Source organism: Suillus clintonianus, assembly GCF_016758775.1.
Source record: "Suillus clintonianus strain FC179 chromosome Unknown DEU56scaffold_1, whole genome shotgun sequence".
NCBI classification, from domain to species: Eukaryota; Fungi; Basidiomycota; class Agaricomycetes; order Boletales; family Suillaceae; genus Suillus; species Suillus clintonianus.
In genome coordinates this window covers 1,148,387-1,162,418 of record NW_024539225.1, presented here as the reverse complement: position 1 = coordinate 1,162,418, position 14,032 = coordinate 1,148,387, and the positions used below count along the sequence as shown (strand labels likewise).

The window sequence follows — 14,032 nt, the reverse complement described above, 5'->3', positions numbered from 1 at the left end:
TGAGTGAAATTAGGTATGGTAGGGGATGAGTACCTGAAAAAAGCATAAAATTCAAGGCTCAAGCATGCGGTGCAGATTGATCCTTGAAAATGGCAGTTGTGCTCAAGGGACTGCACATATATTCACCTCGTACGCGCTGGAGTACGCGCTATCAGCTGCTGCTTCCTACAGGACCTCAATTTTTCATTTATTGGTCCGTTGGACGATTTATGGGCAGTCAGGGAGAAGACATGTTTTCGTCGTATGAGCAAGAACGCGACGCGTCCAAAAATGGAGCGCGTCTTACGCCCTAATTGCTGGGTCCCCTTTTGGAATTTGTGATCGACGTCGGAACTTCCCGGTTGCCTTAAAGACTCTTTGTTGAGTTCAGCTTGCGCTTATCCAACTAATTAATGTCTGTTACACCAGCCCTCAGAGCAGGTGCTCGCTCGGCGTACCGTGATTTGCTACGAGCTTCAGCTTCTACTTTTCATGGTGAGCCATCTTACAATTTTCCATGGACTATTTCACACTCATTTGTAGGCGACGAGCCCGTCCAAAGAGGTTTGTACACACTCAATGACCATAACTCCCAAACTTAAGAATTCGATTCAGCATTCCGATACAAGATGCGGAAGGAAACATTGTATTTGGACAGCTCCATGCAGCATGACATGAAACTGGTTCAAGACAAAATCCAGCTCGCCCGCGAACTTGCAACCATGCTACGCAGAAATGTCGTGCAAGCTCACAGGACACGAGCTCAAGATGGAGATGATGTTTGGAGTATGTAATCTGCGATTGGACTCATCTGAAGTCGCTAAGTCGTGTTGCAGACCTTCGGTTCACGAAGGACACTGAACTTGGCGAAAACGAGAGTATCAAAAACCCACCTCCCATGTCTTCTAGCAGACGAGCACGAAAATTAGAGAAGGGCGAGCAAAGGTTCAGACTATGGTTAAAATGTATGCAGTTGGTCACTAAGCTAACCTATAGTATAGAACCTGCTGCTCAGCATAGCGTCAATATGCCGCAACATTTTTCCGCTCTCAAGAGGGCTCACAAAGAGCGGAAGATTCCGGAGTTGCGTGAGGGAGACATCGAGGAATCATTTGTTAGAGGTGGGTGAAAGATCAAACGCGAACTGTTTTTAGTTACTTGGCATATTCATTGATTTATGATCTAGGCAGCGGTCCTGGTGGACAATCTATCAATAAGACCCAGAATAATGTTCAACTTCTTCATAAACCCACTGGTTTTCGTGTAGCGTGTCAGGAAACTCGATCACTTCAAACGAATCGCATGCTCGCTAGGCGGTTACTCCTGGAAAAGGCGTGTATCTCTGAACATGTCACGCCTACATAGATGGGCTAACCAGTTCAAATTATTCCTATCGAATGCCGATGCTTCCGATTGAAATTATTTAGCTAGACAAACTACACAACCCTGGCCTATCAAAGGGTGAACTGCAGCGCGCGAAGCAACAAGAAAGAGAACGTCGACGACGGAAGAAGTCGAAGAGGAAGGCGAGCGCAAGAGAAGGACTGCCAGGAAGCGCAGGAAAAGTCATGAACCCTATGACTAGGGCCCATATATAATGAAGAAATGACTGCTGCTTCTGTTTAAGCACCGTAATCCGAACGTTCAACCCTATGTAGATGGTAAAATTTAGTATGTAGCTACATAGAATGTTCATTGCAAGTCACAATCCACCAGAGCTGCGGAATACTCCGGTGTGGGGAAGTCACCCAGCGTTTTAACATAGCCCTCTCTCACCATCTTACACATCCTACTGAAACATCATCGCGCAAGGTCACAGCTGGCCTCCCCGGAGCCCTTTTCTTGTGTTTGGAACTTACTAGTGTCGCAAAGTCAATTTCGGTCGATATGTCATCATCTGCTCAAGGGCTTTACTCACTGGCCACTCTCATCAAGCGGTGTGCATCATTACTATGTAGGAGCAAGTTCTATGGGAACTGACATCGATGTGCAATTAGGCTTGAAGCAATCACATCGCGTCTCGAAGACGTAGAAGATTCCAGGAGTGCAGGACATCTCAAACGACAAAGTACCAGCACTGTTACTAGCGCAGCTGTTGCTGAAACTCCATCAGCTTCGGCACCCCCGCCGCCGCCGCCTCCACCACCACCACCACCCGCAATTGCGGTGCCAGCAGAATTGCCACGTGCAGTCACCGCATATGATGAGATTGTTATAGAGGGCAAACTTAAACCCTTCCTGGAGATCAATAAAGCCATCGCGCCCCCTCCAGTAAACGAGCAGGTCGCATACTTCGCGAATTTTTGTTGTTTTCTCGTGTTGAAGATTTGCGTCTCTTAGGTTGATTTATTCACCAAAGTACTTGCTACCCTGCGATCGGTGATTCTCCAGGCCGCAGCATGCAGAAAGCCCGATAAAACGGCGTTCGATGAAATCCTGTTGCCACTCCAAGCAGGCATCGAAGCCGTAACTCGCGCTAAAGATGCTGCGAGAAAGGAGCGGGACTGGTTCAATCACCTCACTGTTATCGCAGATGGGATTGTTTTCGTTGGATGGGTCACAGTGGTATGCTCTTGACGCGTCAAAATACCTGTTGAATGACAGTCGCTTGCAGGAACCAAAACCGGGACCATACGTCAATGAGATAAAGGAAAGTACCACGTACTATGCAAACAGGATACTCAAGGATTTTAAAGAAAAGTGCGACGGACATATATTATTAGGATGGTCTAAGCTGATGTCAATTATAGGGACCCAAGGCACGCGGAGTGGGTTCGGGCATTCAATGGAATTCTTGACGGGATGAAGCGCTATGTTATGGAGTTCCATACCACTGGTCTTGTTTGGAATGCCAGCGTAAGTATCTATGTGCCATTGAATTATAAACCATCATAGATTACTTGCTGCAGGGCATCCCGGTCTCAGAGTACAAAGCGTCCCGTTCACAGCCAGTCAGTGGTCCTCCTCCGCCGCCGCCGCCACCACCTCCAGCTGGATCAGCATCCTCCCCGACAGTACCTGCTGGTGGAGTTGCTGCTGTATTTGCGGACTTGAACCGTGGCGCAGACGTAACGAAGGGACTACGTAAAGTCGACAAAAGCGAGATGACACACAAGAACCCTGCCCTGCGAGCTGGAAACGTAGTCCCTGCAAGTGGCGGCGCGGGTGAGTTGTCTTGCCCTCCGCACACCAATTTTTCCTAACTATATGGACAGCTGCTAAGAAACCTGCTAAACCAACTAAACCTCAGGCTTTGATGGGCAAAAAGCCTGCCAAATTCGCATTGGAGGGCAATAAATGGGTCATTGTAGGTGTCTCGGTTTCAAATGATGCGGCCCGTCTAATGATCATGCAGGAATATCAAGAAAACGAATCCGCGTTAGAGGTTGCAAATGCGGATATTACCCAAGTAATCAATCTCTTTGCTTGCAAGAACACGACTGTCATTATCAAGGGGAAGGTCAACGCCGTCACCTTGGGTCAGTGTCTGCTGGTTTGATTTAACAATATTTTTACTCAAAAAATATATGACAGTCAATTGCACGAAGACCTCCGTGCTAGTTGAATCTGTGGTTTCCTCTGTCTCCATCATGAAGTCTCCATCATTTGCCCTGCAAATTACAGGAGTGGCACCTACTATCCAGATTGACTCAACGGACTCGGGGCAGATTTACCTCTCGAAGCAGTGTCTTGGTGTTGAAATTACTACAGCAAAATGCAGCGCGATCAATGTCAGCTTGCCAGTCGAAGGGGAGGAAGATGGTGTCTTTGAAGAGCAGGCCATGCCCGAGATGCTGAAGACAGTGGTGCAGAGCGGCAAATTGGTCACAACAATTGTGGAACACGCCGGCTAACCAACTCCTAGACAGATTACCCATATCTCTACGTACCTAGTTATGTGCAATTACAATTAATTTCGGGGACTACTTTGTTTAGGGTATACATGTACATTTTACAGGATCCGTGTTTCAGAACGTTGAACAGTATTAGTGAACGTGGACTCGTTAGTGCTATGCCGTTAACTTGGCACTGCCCTGTTTGTTTCAAATAGCGTCTACTAGGGATTGGTTCAAATACCTGCTTGCCGTCATACGACTTGATCCTCCCATAATATGGATATCGTGGGCTGGCACGCTCAGCGCAAAGCCCATAAGGCGAGTAATAGTTCATGCTTCAGGTTCCCCTGGAAGCGGCGATTTACACAAGAGTCTGGCGCTACACAGGAAGCGCGTCAATTTTCTGACCCTCAAAGAGGGTCAGACGGGAGGTATCCGCCTGCAAATGATATTGATCCACTTCCTGATGGGAGCGGGCTCGCTCAGGCTGGTAGCTTTGGTGTACCACCCTCGACATCCCCGATTCCTGATACACCGCCTTCTGTTCCCCCAAAATATTTCAATGAAGGGTTTGCCCACAATGCGCACACTTCTGTTAGTTCTATGGAGCGGTTAGTGTCTGGTAGCTCCAGCCTCTCTTTGGCTCAGATGCCTGCAGTGGAACGCTCCAGAGCACAGAGGCTCGCCAGAATGGAACCCCACCTTCAGTTTATGGTCGGGCCCCTTTTGCGATACGACACAGTTGACGAAAACGGTCTTTGGCGAGGTGCAGCTCTTATCGTCAGTGAGTTTACACTTGCGCCCGTGGCCGGTAAATCAGGCGTCCTAACTACTGCCTTTTTAGCCGCAGATTCAGGATCATCCTATGAGCCATTTCCAGTCTTAACATATCAGTGGGATCCTGAGGAGATTGCCCGACCTTCTTCAAAGACGCGGAGTTCTCATTCGCTTTATGAACTTGGCCCGCACCCCGCGGATCCTCACACCACTGCAATGGCCGGACCACCAGCGCACTTACCTGCCGTAGACGAGGCATACCCGGGCGACTACAAGGGAAAAGGAAACACGAGGGATGATCAAACCCAGCATGTAACTGGTCAGGAGATTTATGTCTATGCAGGGAATGGAGGGTGAGTGCAACAAGCCAATAAAGCAGTAAGGATCTTTGAATGCTGAGACAAATGCAGCACCTTTACGTTTTGGCGTTTCCCCATCCAGATACAACTGGGTGTCAATGAAATTAACATCAAGTATAATATCAATGGTGGCATGCAATTGTCTTTCTTCGTGCCTGCTCGTCATCAGAACATGCGCTGGGCAGCCCATTCGGTAAGGTTGACACAATCTGTCTGCTGCACATTTTTCACTTCTTCTTAGTGCAACGGTTTCAGCGCTGGTGTAAATCCGGATGACTTCAGAGGACCAGGGTTTAAGAGTGGTTATGATCCTATGTGGGTTGATCTCTTGCGGAAGCATGTCGAGCGACCATTTCATGTCCTTGTGGGAGGAGGCGATCAGTTATACTGTGACTCGTATGTGTTTATGCACTTCTTCAATCCTAAATAGTCACGCTCTCTGCTAGGTTGACTCGAGAGCCCGAAATACAAGAATGGATCTTGGCAAAGCCTTCCACGAAGAAAAATTTCCCTTTGACTGGTGAAATTGCCTCGTGCATTGATCGGTTTTTCTTCAATCACTACTGCAGCTCCTTCAGAATGGGAGCGTTTGCGAGGGCTAACAGTTCGATGTACGTAGGCCATACAATTATAGAGATGCCCTGTTACTCACGACTGACTCCTCCCTTCCCCTTCCCTTAGTCCAATGTTGAATATGTGTGGTAAGATATGCGGATTGGACATCTTTGATAAAACACTCATATGACATCTGCAGATGACCACGGTAAGCCACTGATATACGCAACGGCGACTTCTTGACTAATCAATGCACATTTGCAGATTTGGTGCGTACGATTATATTCCATTCCGTTGTTACTCACTAATCTCGCGCGTCTCAAGATCGATGGGTTCGGGAGCTGTACGTGATTATACAGCTTGTTGATTATTCCTGTGCATGACCCTGTTGTCCTGCAGACCCTGAAGAGCTTCAACAGTCTCCCGTGTTCAAGCAGTGAGTAGTTTTCATATATCGGAGAATTCTTTTGTTCATAACATCTTTAGTATTGGAGTGCGAGGCTACTTTTTCTATTTGCTTTTTCAATGCTTCATCAATCGTGTGTTGCAGATTGCGTTAAATCTCTCATAGGCTGACCTCATCGTCGTAGCTCATTACGATAACTTGGACGATAGAACAGGGAAGCACATGTTCAAGTCACTTATTTTGGGGGCTCAAGGTCCTTATATTGGTTTACCGTCACATTCGTTTTTGTCTTACCTGGGGCCCGATGTGTATATTCTCATGCTGGACTGTCGGTGAGTGGTTACTACACCACGATGTCTAGAGGCCTAAATGCTAATGCATTACCGCTACAAGCGCCGAGAGAAAAAGGAGCCAGGTCTGCAGCGCGTTTGAGTACCAAAAGGCTTTTGAACGAATCAGATATTTACCTCCGGACGTAAAACATCTCGTTGTGCAACTCGGTACGGCCTTCAATAGGATCGCAGCATCACTTTCATTTCATATTGATCCACAGGAATCCCTATTGCGTATCCACGAATGGTTTTCCTTGAAACTGCGCTAGACTCCAAGTTGAATCCCTTGACTGCTCTTGGACGCAGCGGAACCGCGGGGTTCAGTAGTTTTGTGAACAAATTTAACGCAGACGCTGAGTTACTGGATGATTTGGTATGCCATCCTCTCACGACGTGGCGTTGCCAATGTAACTGATAGTCTGGGTAGAATGACCACTGGACCGCGAAGTCTCACAAGGTTCGAAAACAAACGTTACATGTGGCTCCAACTGAACGAGGTTATGCCTTGCAGAAAGAGCGCAACTGGTTCATTCAACAGATGCAAGGAATAGCAAGGATGAAAAGTTTACGTATTTCGTTTCTTTCTGGCGATGTCCACTGCGCCGCCGTAGGGGTTCTTAAAACACTGGTCCGCAGCAACGGAGGAAAGAACAACCGTACGATTGATGTTCCACCCGAAACCGATTATAGATACATGCTCAACGTGGTGACAAGTATGTTCTTTTCACTCCCTCTCAAAATCCGGGATTCAATCTTGTTTCAGGTGCAATCGTCAACACACCGTAAGTAATACATCTTTTATGCGTGATGAAGCACGCTAAGCGAATTGAAGGCCACCGAATGGAGTGATCGCCATGGTATCTACTTTGGCGACTAAGACTCATAGAACGCTGCATCACGCAGAAACTGATGAATCCATGGTACGCCTCAAATCCTAGAAATGATTTCACGCGGTAATTCTTGTAGCTTCCTGTTTTTACGAAGGAACCAAATGGTAACAATCGCCTCCAAAACAAGTATATAATGGGGCGACGGAATTGGTGTGCGGTCTCGTGCGATCCTGAGACACAGGAGTTGGAATTCGACATTCGTGTCGAGATGGAGAAAGGGATTGGTGTCAGCGTTGGGTAAGTTTATAATCGGTCTTTGTTTGTATTCAAAAGGTTCACCAACGTGGTACCCCCCAGATATCCAGTCCGAAGTCCTCCTCCCAAGTGGTTTCCTGGAACGTGACGCTTAGTATTTCTAGATCTCACCATTGCTTTTATGACATCATTCCGTATTCTTTAAGCTGAACTGTATCGCTAACGCATAATTTTTTGGTCTTACTTGAACTGTTTCAATACCTTTCAAATTGCGATGTAATGCCATTATACCCACGTGCACGATATTTCCTCAAGTCTCTGTCGCTGCCCCAAGCATGATGAGAAACTCATTCGTAGATCCCGAAGAAACAAAATTCTGGACGTAGCAGAACCCGGTGACAAACTTCGTCACAAAAAGCGTGTACTTGGCAAGACCAGCTACATTTCCTGATCTATCCACGCAGGCCACACAGCTAAAACAGTTGATCGCGAAGCTGTTGGCCGACGCGCGCGCCTGCCGATCCGATCATGGAGACCCTCCATCACACCAGAGCCTTTAAAAAATCCCATCTCACTCACGAAGGTAGCGATATGGACCTTACGTCCATCGTTGGTCTTCTGCGCGTGCGCTCTTCGATAGTCTTCGATGTTGTTGACAACGACGAACAATCAGCCCATTCCTCGGATGCCAATGAATGCCAGTTCTCCTCCTCTTCCGAATAGCTATGGCCCAGTAATATTTACAACGTGGACCATCTACTTCTTCTACGATGTTTTCCGACACCTCAGCAGCACGCCTATGCGCCTTATTCAATACATTTATCAGATTCACCCAGCGGAAGATATCCTCTCACAAGACAGCGGAGAAACGGTTTCCGCATGAGTGAGATGGACATTACCCATGATGTCGACCGTGCGAGGGAACAGAGCAAAAGGAAAAGTCTCGGTGACGATGAGGATGGTAAGCCTGGAGTGTCAATTCCCTTTACTTCACAGTCTTCAGCACCTCATTACAAACAGTATCTCCACAATCCCCCACCCTCACTGCTAACTTGAAGACAACGAGGCTCACATATTCAACTCAGAGCTCCCGCCTCAATATCAGCTGCCTCGTTCCATTCTGCCCCCTCTCTAAAGTTCTCTGAGTCTCAGGGCGGGGAGCAGACGATGCCACCCTCTTCTACTCCCGAGACGCTGCCGCTGACTAGTTCCGTCTCAGAATGATCCTGAGGTAGGGAAGATGTCACTCCTGTGCGAGTGGATGAAGATAGCTTCGCTAATCCGAACTACACCACGATGAAGACCCCGAGACTTCCCCGAGGGTAGACTGTTACGCCTGCCCTCACCCCAGCACACTCCCAGGGTGACATCGCCACCTCTTACCTCCTCCACTGAGTTGGCTCCGATTGCATGATCGTCATGGACGCCTCTGCCTCGAGCCAACTCTGAACCCGAGCGACGCTCAAAGTCCTGAGGCCCCGGCAGGCAATGGCCCATTCATGTCAATACATTTATACAATCTCTGTTGCGTGCTAAATCTCTTCAGACACGTGCCCCTGCGCATGGATGTCGACCCCAAACTACTCCACAACTCAAAATGGATCCAACGCTCTATCCAAGTTAGGTCTATCAGAACGAAAAGGAGCATTCCCAAAGTGCGCTTTGATGTGATGTGACGGAATCAGAGGCGTCAACTGCTGAAGTCGAACATCAAGTATCACCCGTAACCCGACTCTCTTATAATGGTCATGCATCACGGGCGAGGAATGTCCCAAAATCAAGGAATAAAGGTTCCTCTTAAGGCAATGTCGTAGACGATCCGGTCTCAGCTAGGCCTTTTACTACACCCGCTTCTCGTGCCACAACACCATGAGGAAAACCCGTCATCGACACATTCGGTCGAGATAGGATACACGAACTTCCTGTATTGATTGCTAGCGGGCGCATGGACGCAGGAGACGCAATCCGTGCATTGTTATCAGCTAGAATTAGCACTCCTCGTGCTTCAAGAAAGATAAAATTCGTATTGTCGATGTAATGGGAAGAGAGATACAGGAAGATGTCCCTGAACCCTCATCAGTCTTACAGTATGATCCACCTATTTATCGCACTGGAGCCCTGGCTCAAATGCGGGAGACGCTGGCTGTTGGGTTGATGATCGTAAGGCTTCGCAACTGATTGATGGGAACTGTAGGCCTCCGGATGATCTCGCGTCAATACGAACCACCCCAAAGAACTCGAAGAAGTTTCAAGGGCAGCACGGCATTCTCGGAATCAATTGGCTCGGACACTTCGAATCGCATCGGTGGAAATGCGTGAGCGTCACTTGATGCACAAATATGCCAAGGGTGCCGAAGGCCGAAGCGGGCTTTTGGTAAGACAAAGCGCACATTTGATATGATCGCACTTTATTAATATTGTTCTCGCAACTAACCGACTATCGCTGGTGAAAATGGTTCTTTCCATCGTAAGGAGTTCTGTTACAGATCGTTTTCGTTCTTACCATGTGGCAGTGGGTTTTTCCATTTCATATGGGAGTTTCCTCCCTGGTCTGATGAATGTATATGTAGATCTGCACGCTCATCATCTCAAGTTGCGCCGTCTTTTATGATCATCTATACCCAGAGTTGAACCTCTTGCCTGGCCACTCCCGTCAATTCTCGTCGCCATCTTGGAAGGCAGAGACAAGACGCTGTGTGTCGCATCGGTGAACGTGCTTGGGAGAGGTGGGCTGAATGCCCTGACCCAGCGACATGGCCGCCCATTTGACCTTGTCATTAACACCTGCAAACACTCAGTACTCAGACACGATGCTTGCAGCCCCCGGAGTCCTTTCACATTCTGGACATCAAAGTGAATTGAATTTGCGCCATGCAACATAATCTATCTGATGAGAAAGGCCTGGTTCGAAATCTGCTCTCCGCCGATGATTTCGGGAGGTCCAATTTCTGGAAAAATTTGCCAGCCATTGGCTGGCGTCTCCTGAGCCCCACATCACGTTTGGTGTCATATTAACCGCTTTAACTTGAATTGTCTTGATAGTTTGTTTCATATCCGACAGTCTACCTAGGCCTTACGCCCTCCCACGAGGCTGTTAATCTCATCGCACGCGAACAATCGATTCAAATACACTGCGCTCTTGCGAGTGAAGGTCACTGCTACTTCTGCATGTTTCACGTTTCTTGTCATCCTTCACGTCCGATTAAACATGTGAGGTAATATAGATCTAAGTATTACAGTAGATCTTCCAGGTCGATGTCCATAACAGAAGAGCTATTATTTTGTGTCCGTGATTTGCGGTAAGGACTTGCGGCTTCCCTAAACACTTCGTCATCGTCATCGTCGTCGTCGTGATGATCAACGTCTGCCGCAAATCCATCGTGTTGCTCTTCTTCTCCATCTCCCTCGATGACCTCAGAGTTGTACCCACTCTCCACTTCTGGGACGTGATTAAAATCACCACTTGACGTAGCTGTTGGTGCAGGGGAGTGCATCTGATCCGCTCCACGCTCTATCGTTTGTGATGTCGACGCGATCAAGACAGACAACTCGAGGCGGTCATCAACGGGAACTGCAGGTTCCGTTGTAGATGCTCGGGCGCTTGCAACCGAAGACCCTCGTAGCTCTGCATTTTTCTTTGCCCTCTTCCGAGCTTCATTCTGCTGTCTGTTTTTGTCCCTCTGCGCTTTCTTCTGTGCCTCGATTTTTTCAACCTCTGCTCTCTTGTCCGCTTCCAATGTAGCCTCTTCTTCTTCTTGATCGTCCAGATCCCACTGCTCCTTCATAAACTCCGGGTACCGCTCGTTGATGGGACGCCAAGTCTGAGCTTGATTTACATTATGATCAGTGCCCTTGAGCATACTGTCTATGTCCGGGGGAGGTGGAAAGTCAAAATTTGGACCAGGATTTAAGCGCACGCGGGCGTAGTTGAACAAGGAGATGAATGGGTAATACCCCAGCGTCCCGTCATCAAACGGATTTTCTTTATGTTCCCGAGGGGCCCCTTCACGCGCTCGCTTCTTATCCTTTTCCTTCTTCCTCGACGCAGGCGTCGTGCGCAAAGGCAGGTAATCGAAAAGGTCTTCGAATGCAATGCCTTGACATTCGCCGTTGACAAAGAACGCGATGTAAGAGTCTGGCAAGGTTGGCAAAGGGCGGAGAACGGGAGCTGCTGGTACCTGACCAGGACGTGCGCCTCGTTCTGGGAGGTTTTTTGTTGATGCAGCCTTCTTGTTGGAAGAGGCAGATGGAAGAGACGCTGTATTACTTGATTTATTGGAGAAGTCCATAAGAGCAGTCATCTCTTTGATCTGAGGATATTCGAGACTTTCGAAATACTCCTGGCCCTTGAACTCGATAGCGATGCGTTCGCGTCGGATATGTGCTGGGTCGTGAGAATCACGGGGATCGGGTTTGCATCGAGGTGGAAGGGATATGTACATGCCAATAACATCCCCACTACGGAACGAACGACCATAAGGGCGGGGGCGCGATAGATAGACCTTATCACCATTGTTGTCACGATAGCCATATGAATATGCATCTAAGCCAACTGGGCCATTCAAAAGTGCTTCCCGTCGCGCCCAGCCAAGCCGGACATGACTTCCCTGGCGCATGTTTATATCTGGGGCATGAGTGGGGCGATCTCCTCCGCCATCCTCGACGCGGACCTCCATATACCACTTGCCCTCACGGACGGGTGCATTACACCGCGCACTCCTAAACCCTCGTTCACCGATTAACCCGAGACCATCAGGAGTGACCTTTACGAAGGAGCTGCGGTCCTCCCAGCTAACTCTGTAGCTCGTAGGGAGACTTTCGATTGTTCGACATGGGAGGGCAGATCCCGGGGGCGAAACACCTGCTGGGACGTACCTGAACCCCATACGGTTCATAGCAAGCTGTTCTGTGGTATGAAACGTTATAGAACTATCCGGGAAGGTGGGGCAGCGCGAAATTGTAAGGCGAGGACGAGAGAAGAAGTCGTTTCGGGTGGGTAAAGCAACATTGGCTGCTGTGCTTGGGTTATTTGGGTCGTTGGGTGCAGGAGATGCTTCTGGATTAGACGCGACCTTGCGCTTTTTTGTGGGAACTAACGAGGGCGTAGATGGCCTCGAACCGTTTGGTCCGTCTACGATGCTTGAATCTGCAACAACCACCATTGCTTGCGATGACAGTCGAAAGCGTTGGTGAAAGGCTTGGCTAGATTTGGTCAAGTTTGTAGTATATCCAGGTATTTCCGTTTTAGTCAAGTCACTGTCATTCTACTTCAATACCACCGTGACTCCAAGCAAGACAGAGGATGACTGCTCTTAGGTATGAAGCAATAAAGCATTTACTGATTCACGATCTCAATCATCTGCAGGCGAATCCATAAGGTGCCCTTCCTCTCTTTGGTGAGGAGTCCTGAACTTGACCCTCGCGCCCCTGGATGCTGTCTAGGAGCTCCAAGATATCACAAACAGGCCCCTTGATGTATGTAACCCGTTGTACCGCAGATAAATCTTCATCAGAATAGCGGTCTTTAGGGAATAACAGTCGAGCCAGAAGCGGATAACTTGCTCGTTTGGAAGTGTTCAGTGAAAGGCTCCGTAAGCATCACTAGCGGCATTCAATTCCCCTCCTCTTTCACTCACGTTGCTGCGCATAAGTCAGATAGCCCATATAGAAACGGAATATTTCACTTCAAGATCGAGCTCCCGATGAATTTTCCATTCAAGGCGCCGAGTGTGAGTTATCTTCTAGAATCTACACCCATCCACATCGAACCCCGAAACGTTTCACCATGTCCATCAGTTACTCACTTGAGTTCCTAACCTCCACTTCATACTTCTTGTTTCGTTTCGTGTCATTTACGTAGGAATTCATCCACGGCATCGCTAGGTCACGTTTTTAACTAAGATTTACCATCCCGGCATCAACGAGGAGGGCCATATTTGCGTTCCTATTCTTCGCGATGAGGTGAGGCAGCCGTCCTCTTCACCCACATGGATAGTGTAATCAAGCTCTTTCATCTTTTTGCCTCATCAAGTGGAAGCCGTCAGTGACGTTATCAACAGGTGAAACTAACCTCGGGAATGCCCCTGTGATTGGTTCAGGCTGATAGCTATTTGTAGTGCTGGCGGTTATTCAAGAGAAAGTAAACAATCCAAGCCCGGACGATCCCTTCGAGCCTGAAATCGCTGCAGTGAGATTTTAGGTCATGATCTTGATTGATTCACCCTAATTGCTTTCGTTTCCAGTTGTTGAAGAACGACAAACCAAAGTTCTTAGCGACAGCCAGGGAGTTCACGAAGAAGTAAGCGCCATCTTACCCTGTTTCATAAAAGGCTTCTTTCGTGCAATATGAACTGTACTAATGATCGTTTTCTGGCGTCAGGCACGCAATGTAGGCTCGGGTGTAGCAAACCGCTTACTGCGGCAGCCCTTCACTTTACATCCTTGTGTAATGGGACTGGGACTCCGGAAGATAAAGGGGTCGTCGTAAATGAATTTCGGTATCTTGCGGGTGTCACTGACCTGAAGCCCCGCGTGTGTATTATTTACATACTTGAAGCTAGTTCGTGTGAGGCGAAGGGAGTTAGATCTGTGTTCATGAGGCCTGGAACGAAGACACGCTGGCGAGGAGATATTGGTCAGGATTGAGGGCTTGGCACGCAGGGTGTTGCGACCTCAGTCGTTGCCATCAATGTGGAGGACATCC

The 14,032-nt window shown here is 48.4% G+C and overlaps 5 protein-coding genes across 5 annotated transcripts; 4 read left to right on the top strand and 1 right to left on the bottom strand.

Moving 5' to 3' along the window:
- The first annotated feature begins 383 nt into the window (after window positions 1–383).
- DEU56DRAFT_764483 (RF-1 domain-containing protein) lies at window positions 384–1,731 on the top strand. Its single transcript, XM_041350912.1, has 6 exons — window positions 384–474; window positions 523–543; window positions 595–765; window positions 816–924; window positions 976–1,100; window positions 1,166–1,731. Exons 1-6 carry the CDS (start codon window positions 393–395, stop codon window positions 1,342–1,344), a joined length of 687 nt encoding a protein of 228 aa, XP_041215854.1. The 5' UTR covers window positions 384–392; the 3' UTR covers window positions 1,345–1,731.
- DEU56DRAFT_764476 (adenylate cyclase associated N terminal-domain-containing protein) lies at window positions 1,732–3,978 on the top strand. The gene is made up of 9 exons (XM_041350911.1): window positions 1,732–1,916; window positions 1,977–2,262; window positions 2,320–2,544; window positions 2,594–2,679; window positions 2,730–2,835; window positions 2,889–3,144; window positions 3,195–3,286; window positions 3,335–3,458; window positions 3,514–3,978. The coding sequence occupies exons 1-9, from the start codon at window positions 1,867–1,869 to the stop codon at window positions 3,831–3,833; spliced, it is 1,545 nt and encodes a 514-aa protein (XP_041215853.1). The 5' UTR covers window positions 1,732–1,866; the 3' UTR covers window positions 3,834–3,978.
- Window positions 3,958–7,646, top strand: DEU56DRAFT_764466 (uncharacterized protein). Its single transcript, XM_041350910.1, has 19 exons — window positions 3,958–4,133; window positions 4,203–4,599; window positions 4,660–4,945; window positions 5,003–5,144; window positions 5,193–5,347; window positions 5,398–5,562; window positions 5,633–5,652; window positions 5,771–5,775; window positions 5,831–5,849; window positions 5,906–5,942; window positions 5,993–6,045; window positions 6,097–6,244; window positions 6,306–6,412; window positions 6,466–6,617; window positions 6,672–6,701; window positions 6,756–6,961; window positions 7,077–7,164; window positions 7,211–7,371; window positions 7,432–7,646. The coding sequence occupies exons 1-19, from the start codon at window positions 4,092–4,094 to the stop codon at window positions 7,475–7,477; spliced, it is 2,259 nt and encodes a 752-aa protein (XP_041215852.1). The 5' UTR covers window positions 3,958–4,091; the 3' UTR covers window positions 7,478–7,646.
- A 2,850-nt stretch (window positions 7,647–10,496) lies between these two features.
- Window positions 10,497–12,518, bottom strand: DEU56DRAFT_764453 (uncharacterized protein). Its single transcript, XM_041350909.1, has one exon. It carries the CDS (start codon window positions 12,489–12,491, stop codon window positions 10,563–10,565), a length of 1,929 nt encoding a protein of 642 aa, XP_041215851.1. The 5' UTR covers window positions 12,492–12,518; the 3' UTR covers window positions 10,497–10,562.
- Window positions 12,519–12,580: 62 nt separating this feature from the next.
- DEU56DRAFT_764450 (ubiquitin-conjugating enzyme) lies at window positions 12,581–14,032 on the top strand. The gene is made up of 10 exons (XM_041350908.1): window positions 12,581–12,645; window positions 12,695–12,707; window positions 12,772–12,804; window positions 12,858–12,920; window positions 12,981–13,058; window positions 13,213–13,290; window positions 13,361–13,388; window positions 13,446–13,516; window positions 13,572–13,627; window positions 13,709–14,032. Exons 1-10 carry the CDS (start codon window positions 12,632–12,634, stop codon window positions 13,719–13,721), a joined length of 447 nt encoding a protein of 148 aa, XP_041215850.1. The 5' UTR covers window positions 12,581–12,631; the 3' UTR covers window positions 13,722–14,032.

Bases quoted from the DNA above. Each gene is read 5' to 3' on its own strand.
- DEU56DRAFT_764483 (XM_041350912.1), top strand. From the start codon at position 393: ATGTCTGTTACACCAGCCCTCAGAGCAGGTGCTCGCTCGGCGTACCGT. The intron at 475-522 runs GTGAGCCATCTT...ACTCATTTGTAG, and splicing joins TTCAGCTTCTACTTTTCATG to GCGACGAGCCCGTCCAAAGA. The intron at 544-594 runs GTTTGTACACAC...AATTCGATTCAG, and splicing joins CGACGAGCCCGTCCAAAGAG to CATTCCGATACAAGATGCGG.
- DEU56DRAFT_764453 (XM_041350909.1), bottom strand. From the start codon at position 12,491: ATGGTGGTTGTTGCAGATTCAAGCATCGTAGACGGACCAAACGGTTCG.
- DEU56DRAFT_764450 (XM_041350908.1), top strand. The intron at 13,291-13,360 runs GTGAGGCAGCCG...TGCCTCATCAAG, and splicing joins TTCCTATTCTTCGCGATGAG to TGGAAGCCGTCAGTGACGTT. The intron at 13,517-13,571 runs GTGAGATTTTAG...TTTCGTTTCCAG, and splicing joins TCGAGCCTGAAATCGCTGCA to TTGTTGAAGAACGACAAACC.
- DEU56DRAFT_764466 (XM_041350910.1), top strand. From the start codon at position 4,092: ATGGATATCGTGGGCTGGCACGCTCAGCGCAAAGCCCATAAG. The intron at 4,946-5,002 runs GTGAGTGCAACA...AGACAAATGCAG, and splicing joins GTCTATGCAGGGAATGGAGG to CACCTTTACGTTTTGGCGTT. The intron at 5,145-5,192 runs GTAAGGTTGACA...ACTTCTTCTTAG, and splicing joins TGCGCTGGGCAGCCCATTCG to TGCAACGGTTTCAGCGCTGG.
- DEU56DRAFT_764476 (XM_041350911.1), top strand. From the start codon at position 1,867: ATGTCATCATCTGCTCAAGGGCTTTACTCACTGGCCACTCTCATCAAG. The intron at 3,145-3,194 runs GTGAGTTGTCTT...CTATATGGACAG, and splicing joins CCCTGCAAGTGGCGGCGCGG to CTGCTAAGAAACCTGCTAAA. The intron at 3,459-3,513 runs GTCAGTGTCTGC...AATATATGACAG, and splicing joins GGTCAACGCCGTCACCTTGG to TCAATTGCACGAAGACCTCC.